This window comes from Portunus trituberculatus, chromosome 26 (genome assembly GCF_017591435.1).
Source record: "Portunus trituberculatus isolate SZX2019 chromosome 26, ASM1759143v1, whole genome shotgun sequence".
Classification (NCBI taxonomy): Eukaryota; Metazoa; Arthropoda; class Malacostraca; order Decapoda; family Portunidae; genus Portunus; species Portunus trituberculatus.
Window position 1 is genome coordinate 801238 of NC_059280.1, and position 7500 is coordinate 808737.

At 43.8% G+C, this 7500-nt stretch overlaps 1 protein-coding gene across 2 annotated transcripts in view; it reads right to left on the reverse strand.

Annotated features, from left to right (window-relative positions):
* Positions 1–5979: 5979 nt before the first annotated feature.
* LOC123509116 (U1 small nuclear ribonucleoprotein C-like) overlaps positions 5980–7500 on the reverse strand; it is a 2511-nt gene continuing 990 nt past the window's right edge. The window contains exons 2-3 of one of the 2 annotated variants that reach the window (XM_045263260.1): positions 6471–7183; positions 5980–6046 (exon numbers count right to left, since the gene is read on the reverse strand). In XM_045263260.1, the coding sequence (XP_045119195.1) occupies positions 6503–7183 (681 nt within the window). In that variant the 3' untranslated portion in view covers positions 5980–6046; positions 6471–6502. Of the gene's footprint in view, positions 6047–6255; positions 7184–7500 lie in introns of those variants that run through there. The other variant, XM_045263259.1, reaches the window with a different exon arrangement.

A 7500-nucleotide genomic window follows, 5' to 3' on the forward strand; every position in this document is an offset into this window, starting at 1 on the left:
GTACACAAATCTCAAGGTAAAATGTGTCCCAGTACTGAAGGGGTTAAAATAGTGAAGACTGTGGCCATTAATCTTCTGCCCTCCATACACCCTTCCTAATGTCAATAAAATGGTCTAATGGTACACAAATCTCAAGGTAAAAATGTGTCCCAGTACTGAAGGGGTTAAAATAGTGAAGACTGTGGCCATTAATCTTGTGCCCTCCATACACCCTTCCTAATGTCAATAAAATGGTCTAATGGTACACAAATCTCAAGGTAAAAATGTGTCCCAGTACTGAAGGGGTTAATTTACGTCTCTCTAAGGAATGCTATTTTAGTATGCTTAATCTAAGTTTGCCATCCTTCCTACATCCTCGTACTCTCAATCCTTCACCACTATTCTGTCCACCTCCTGATGCAAGTAAATACTCTCAATCCTTCATCCTCTGTATCCTTTTTAACCAGTACATCCTTCTATTCTGTCCACCTGACTCCAGCCAGATGCTAACAGTCCTTCCTACATCCTCGATGCAAGAGTTAACTACTCTCAATCCTTCCTCTCACCCTTATTCTGTCCACCTCCCTGATGCAAGAGTTAACCAGTACTCTCAATCCTTCACCACTATTCTGTCCACCTCCCTGATGCAAGAGTTAACCAGTACTCTCAATCCTTCACCACTATTCTGTCCACCTCCCTGATGCAAGAGTTAACCAGTACTCTCAATCCTTCACCACTATTCTGTCCACCTCCCTGATGCAAGAGTTAACCAGTACTCTCAATCCTTCACCACTATTCTGTCCACCTCCCTGATGCAAGAGTTAACCAGTACTCTCAATCCTTCACCACTATTCTGTCCACCTCCCTGATGCAAGAGTTAACCAGTACTCTCAATCCTTCACCACTATTCTGTCCACCTCCCTGATGCAAGAGTTAACCAGTACTCTCAATCCTTCACCACTATTCTGTCCACCTCCCTGATGCAAGAGTTAACCAGTACTCTCAATCCTTCACCACTATTCTGTCCACCTCCCTGATGCAAGAGTTAACCAGTACTCTCAATCCTTCACCACTATTCTGTCCACCTCCCTGATGCAAGAGTTAACCAGTACTCTCAATCCTTCACCACTATTATCTGGCACACTCTGGAACTCCCTGCCTGCTTCTGTGTCTCCACCTTCCTACCACTTCACTGCATTTAAGAGCTTTCAACACAATTCTGGCTAACACTCATGTCTTTTAGGGAACTCACTACACAATGGGACTTATACTTGCATATTTTGTTGCTCTTGGCCAGCTGTCCCTCTCTGTACCGAAATAAGGAAAAAAAATGTGGCCAGGATTGCATAGGGGGATATATAGATGTGACTATAAGGTATACAGGTGAGGTGTTGCAATGTGGCGAGCTTGTATTTATTTTATTTATTTTTTGTGCAAGAGTGGTACGTGGCCAAGGATGTTCAGGATGTGGTACAGTTCTGGTCCACTTGTTGTAGGAAGTAATTCATCTCTTCCTCTTCTTGTTCTTCTTGTTCTTCTTCTTGTTCTTCTTTTTTTTTCCTTCTTCTTCTTCTTCTTCTTCTTTTAGTTGTTGTTGTTTTTGTTGTCGTTGTCGTCGTCGTCGTCGTCCTCCTCCTCCTCCTCCTCCTCATCCTCCTCCTCCTCCTCCTCCTCTTCCTCCTCTTCCTCCTCCTCTTCCTCCTCCTCCTCCTACTCCTCCTTAACAACAAAACAAAATACACAATTAATTCATGCCAAATATAACTCACCAATCACACTCGGCTCCCTCTCCCTCTCGACCAATCACAGTCCAGGGATTGTCAAGGGGGCGTGGCTTCAGTCCCTCAGCCAATAGCGTGAAGGGAAACAGAAAACGGGGAATAGTATGTAAATTACGGGAGACTTTGGTAAATTTTTTTCTATATTTTTTTTATATTTTAGGAAATGTTTAGACAGACAGACAGACAGACAGACGGACAGGCACCTACACACACACACACACACACACCATGAATATCTACGTGTGTGTGTGTGTGTGTGTGTGTGTGTGTGTGTGTGTGTGTGCGTGCGTGTGACTACAAAAACAGACACACACACACACACACACACACACACACGTACAGTTACAGAAGCAATATGATCTAAGTTATACACTGTAGCCTTGAGGAGGAGGAGGAGGAGGAGGAGGTGGAGGAGAAGGAGGAGGAGGAGGAGAAGGAGAAGGAGGAGGTAGATAAAAGCTTCCTATATTCTCTCTCTCTCTCTCTCTCTCTCTCTCTCTCTCTCTCTCTCTCTCTCTCTCTCAATGTAGGGTGTTGAAATTCTCTGTCTGTGTAAAGAACTAAATAAAAACTACCGAGCGTTTAATTTCCTGGCCTTTGTAAGCTTTAGAATTAAGGATTGTGTTCAGAATGTTATGTTATCTCTCGCCACGATTGTTTTCCAAGGCCACGGAGGTGACTAGCGGGGTTCCTAAGACTGTTTCTCCTGTTTGTAATGCAGAAATGGTGTTAATCTGTCACTAGAACCTTAAAAACACCCTTAAAAACCCGTGTCACTTCAATTAGAGCCTTTTAAAGAGTGTTTCTATAGGTAATAATGTAGAAATGGTGTTAATCTGTCACTAGAACCTTAAAAACACCCTTTAAAACTCGTGGATCACTTCAACTAGAGCCTGTTAAAGAGTGTTTCTCATATCAATAATGCAGAAATGGTGTTAATCTGCCACTAGAACCTTAAAAACTGTTGTCTCTTCAATTAGAGCCTTTTAAAGAGTTTTTTTTCGATTTAATAATGCAGAAAAGGTGTTAATCTGTCACCAGAACCGTAAAAACACCTTTAAAAACCTGCGTCACTTTAATTACAGCCTTTAAAAGAGTATTTCTCCCGTTAATAATGTAGAAATGTTGTTAATCTGTCACTACAACCTTCAAAACACCCTTAAAAACCCGTGTCACTTCAATTAGAGCCTTTTAAAGAGTGTTTCTATAGGTAATAATGTAGAAATGGTGTTAATCTGTCACTAGAACCTTCAAAACACCCTTAAAAACCCGTGTGTCACTTGAATTAGAGCAGGGATCCTCAACGTTATGAATCCCCAGTGGTTGACAAGACATCCCTAGGTTCCATGAAGGCTGCTGTAATACTGTAACATTCTTTTTCTTTTCTTTTTTTATCTGTATGCAACGTGGGCTCGCATATACAACCTAACCATTTTACTTTCCTTGCAGTGTTCAGGCATTTTCTCAGCACTCCAAATCTTTCCTAACAACGAGTAGCTATGTCCAAGTTCTCCAAGTTCAATCATGCCTTGTTGGTCTTTCTGGGCTAAAGGGAAACCGTTGCCCCGAGTGAGGAAGCCCTACCTAAACTCCAACCGTGGACTTTGCAGTGTGTGTATCATTGTATATTGTGTCAGTGTCAGCCGCTACATTAACTCTCTCCCTGCCTGTCTCCAGCCACTTAGCCCCGTGAGCACAGTGACGTGTTTCCCTATTCCTTGTGGTGACTATTTGGTGATTTTGTACAGCTTCACAAACTCATGTGGGGATTAAAACTAGTGAAATGTCCTAATGGTCTGGTAAAATGTGTCCCAGTACTGAAGGGGTTAAAATATGTATTAATCTTCTGCCCTCCATACACCCTTCCTAATGTCCTAAAAAATGTGTCTAATGAAGGGTTAAAATAGTGAAGACTGTGGCCATTAATCTTCTGCCCTCCATACACCCTTCCTAATGTCCTAATGGTAAAAAATCTCAAGTGTCCCAGTATTGAAGGGGTTAAAATAGTGAAGACTGTGGCCATCAATCTTCTGCCCTCCATACACCCTTCCTAATGTCCTAATGGCCTAATAGTACACAAATTTCAAGGTAAAAATGTGTCCCAGTACTGAAGGGGCTAACATGGACTGTAGTAGAACCTCCGGCCTCTGAAATGACGAAGTGAGGTGAAATAGATGGTACTGTTGCAATGTCCGTAATAAAAAAACGCCTTGCTCTCAAACCACGACAGTTTCCCAAGGCCACAGTGACAACCAGCCAGATTTCCAATACAGTTTCTCCTTATGGTTAACTAGAGATCTTGCCAATGCATCCCTAGAACCATGAAAACACCCTTAAAAACGACTTATCCTCTCACCACGACAGTTTTCCAAGGCCACAGAGACGAATAGCAAGGTTCCCAAGACAGTTTCTCCTCACAGTAATCTATAAACCTTGCCAGTCTACCACTAGAAACATAAAAACACTCTTAAAAACGCGAGTATCTTCAACTAGAGCCTTTGGAAAGATGTGACGGCGAGACACCAAAGCGTTTTAAAGACTGGTGCCATTCAATCCCAGAACAGTGAAGACATTTGGTAACTCATATTCCATTACCAATACGCCAATTATTAACGGGATACATCATAACACACACACAGAAGGTTAGGTTAGGTTAGGTTAGGAAGTTTGTATGGAGGGCAGAAGATTAATGGCCACAGTCTTCACTATTTTAATCCCTTCAGTACTGGGACAGAGATTTGTGTACTTTTATTGACATTAGGAAGGGTGTATGGAGGGCACATTTCACTATTTTAATCCTTCAGTACTGGGACACATTTTGAGATTGTGTACCATTAGACCATTTTATTGACATTAGGAAGGGTGTATGGAGGGCAGAAGATTAATGGCCACAGTCTTCACTATTTTAACCCCTTCAGTACTGGGACACATTTTTACCTTGAGTTTTGTGTACCATTAGACCATTTTATTGACATTAGGAAGGGTGTATGGAGGGCAGAAGATTAATGGCCACAGTCTTCACTATTTTAACCCATTCAGTACTGGGACACATTTTTACTGCTACTACTACTGCTACTACTACTACTACTACTGCTACTGCTACCGCTACTGCTACTGTTACTGCTACTGCTGCTACTACTACTACTACTACTACTACTACTACTACTACTACTACTACTACTACTACTACTACTACTACTACTACTTCTTTTTCTTCTTCTTCTTCTTCTTCTTCTTCTTCTTCTTCTTCTTCTTCTTCCACTACTGCTACTACTACTACTACTACTACTACTACTACTACTACTACTACTACTACTACTACTACTACTACTACTACTACTACTACTACTACTACTACTACTACCACTACTACTTAGGGCGATAACAATAATAATAATAATAATAATAATAATAATAATAATAATAATAATACTGATAAGAGGAAGAAGAAGGAGGAGGAGGAGGAAGAAGAAGGAGGAGGAGGAGGAGGAGGAGGAGGAGGAGGAGGAGGAGGAGGAGGAGAAAAAAAGAATAAAAAAAAAACGAACAACAACAACAACAAACAAGAAAAAAAGAAAAAAAAACAATAAAATTTTAAATAACAAGAGAGAGAGAGAGAGAGAGAGAGAGAGAGAGAGAGAGAGAGAGAGAGAGAGACACGCAGGTCATTCGGGGCAAGAAAGAGACAAAAAACACCTTCCTAAATACTCGAATTGCAACAAGGTCCAGTTTTTGTCTAAAGGTCACTAGATTTTCGACCTTATCCTCGTCTAGTCCACCCTTGAAGCACTGTCTTGTCTTCCTCCTCCTCCTCCTCCTCCTCCTCCTCCTCCTCCTCCTCCTCCTTCTTCTTTTCGTGTTTCTATGCTCCTTTTCGTCCTCCTCCTCCTCCTGTTTTTGTTTTCTTTCAGTTTTCCTCCTCCTCCTCCTCCTCCTCCTCCTCCTCCTGCTTTTTGTTGTTCTTTGTAGTTTTATTCTATCCTCCTCCTCCTCCTCCTCCTCCTCCTCCTCCTGCTCCTGCTGCTTTTGTTGTTCTTTGTAGTTGTTATTGTTGTTTTGTTTCTATTTTCCTCCTCCTCCTCCTCCTCCTCCTCCTCCTCCTCCTCCTCCTCCTCCTCTTCCTCCTCCTCTTCTTCTTCTTCTTCTTCTTCTCCTTGTCCTTGTCCTTCTCCTTTTCCTCCTCCTCCTTCTTAATCTTCCTACACGTACATGATCTTAGAGAGAGAGAGAGAGAGAGAGAGAGAGAGAGAGAGAGAGAGAGAGAGAGAGAGAGAGAGAGAGAGAGACTTATCCCTCCCAAGGACTTTCCCCCTCCCCTTCTTCTTCTTCTCCTCCTCCTCCTCCTCCTCCTCCTCCTCCTCCTCCTCCTCCTCCTCCTCCTCCTCCTTTTATTTATCTCCTTCTCAAAAAAAAAAGATCAATGTATTCGAGAGAGAGAGAGAGAGAGAGAGAGAGAGAGAGAGAGAGAGAGAGAGAGGATATACATACAAACATACATGTCTTCTCATTTATTCAACAATGTATGCATAGAAAAACGTACATGGATACACACAGCCGGTATACACACACGCACACACACACACGTACACACACACACAGGTGAACTATGATGTGCGAGCGTGCGTGCGTGCGTGTGTTGGTGGGAGGCGGGGAGGGAATAAATACCAGAGAGAGAGAGAGAAAGAGAGAGAGAGAGAGAGAGAGAGAGAAGTAAAAAAGAAAAAAAGATAGTTTAGGTCAATTTAAGGAGTAGTTTTTCCATTTCCCGCCCCCCTCACGTCAACAGAGGGGGTCGCTGCTCCCCCATGTCCTTGCTGCCCCTGGGGGAAGCCTTGAGCGGGAGCCCCGGGGTACACCTGCTGGAAGTTAGGCTGGAAACTCTGTCCCTGGAAGTTTGGCTGAGGTGCCCCTGGGAAGTTTGCAGGCTGAACGTGGGCTGGGAAGTGTCCGACGGCTGCTCCAGGGGTCCCAATCACCCCTCCAGGTCCTCCATGCACACCCAATTCCAGACTGATAGGAGCGATCACTCTTCGGCCGTCAGGAAGGATCTCGTAGCTAACTGGCTGTGGTCCGTGTGGTGCTACTTCGAGACTCACTGGCTGTACTATTCTCTGACCATTGGGAAGGATCTCAATGCTTGGGGGCTGCTGGACCAATGTGGCGCCTGGACCACCTGGGAAGCCCTGCAGGAAAGCATTAGCAGTCTGTCCGTGCACTGGGCCCTGGCCGGCGTGAACTGGTGGCAGCTGTGGGATAGGGGCTTGCACGTGGACAAACTGCGGTCCTGCGTGGGGGTGCCCGTGGGGTGGTCCGTGGGGTTTCGGTCGTCCGGGTTTGGTCTGCTGAGGTCGTGAGGTGGCTGGGGTAATGAGCCCAGCCACCACCACCACCGCCACCACTACCATTGCCTTGTAGGACGCCATCTGTGGGGGAAGAGTGGTATTAGTTCCCATACAGCGCCATCTATTAGTGAAATGTTGCATTAGGAGGAGGAAAAGTGAGAGATATGTGAAGAATTTCTATATAGCGCCACATACTAGTGAAATATTGCTTTAGGAGGAGAAAAATGAGCGATATTTCGAGTGTAACGCCATATACTACTAAAATGTTGCGTTAGGAGGAGGAAAATTTAGATAAACGTTAAAGAATCTCCATATAACGCCATCTACCAGTGGAATAGTGCATTACGAGGAGGAAAAAAAAATGAGTAATAGTTCTTGTATAACGCGATCTATGAGTG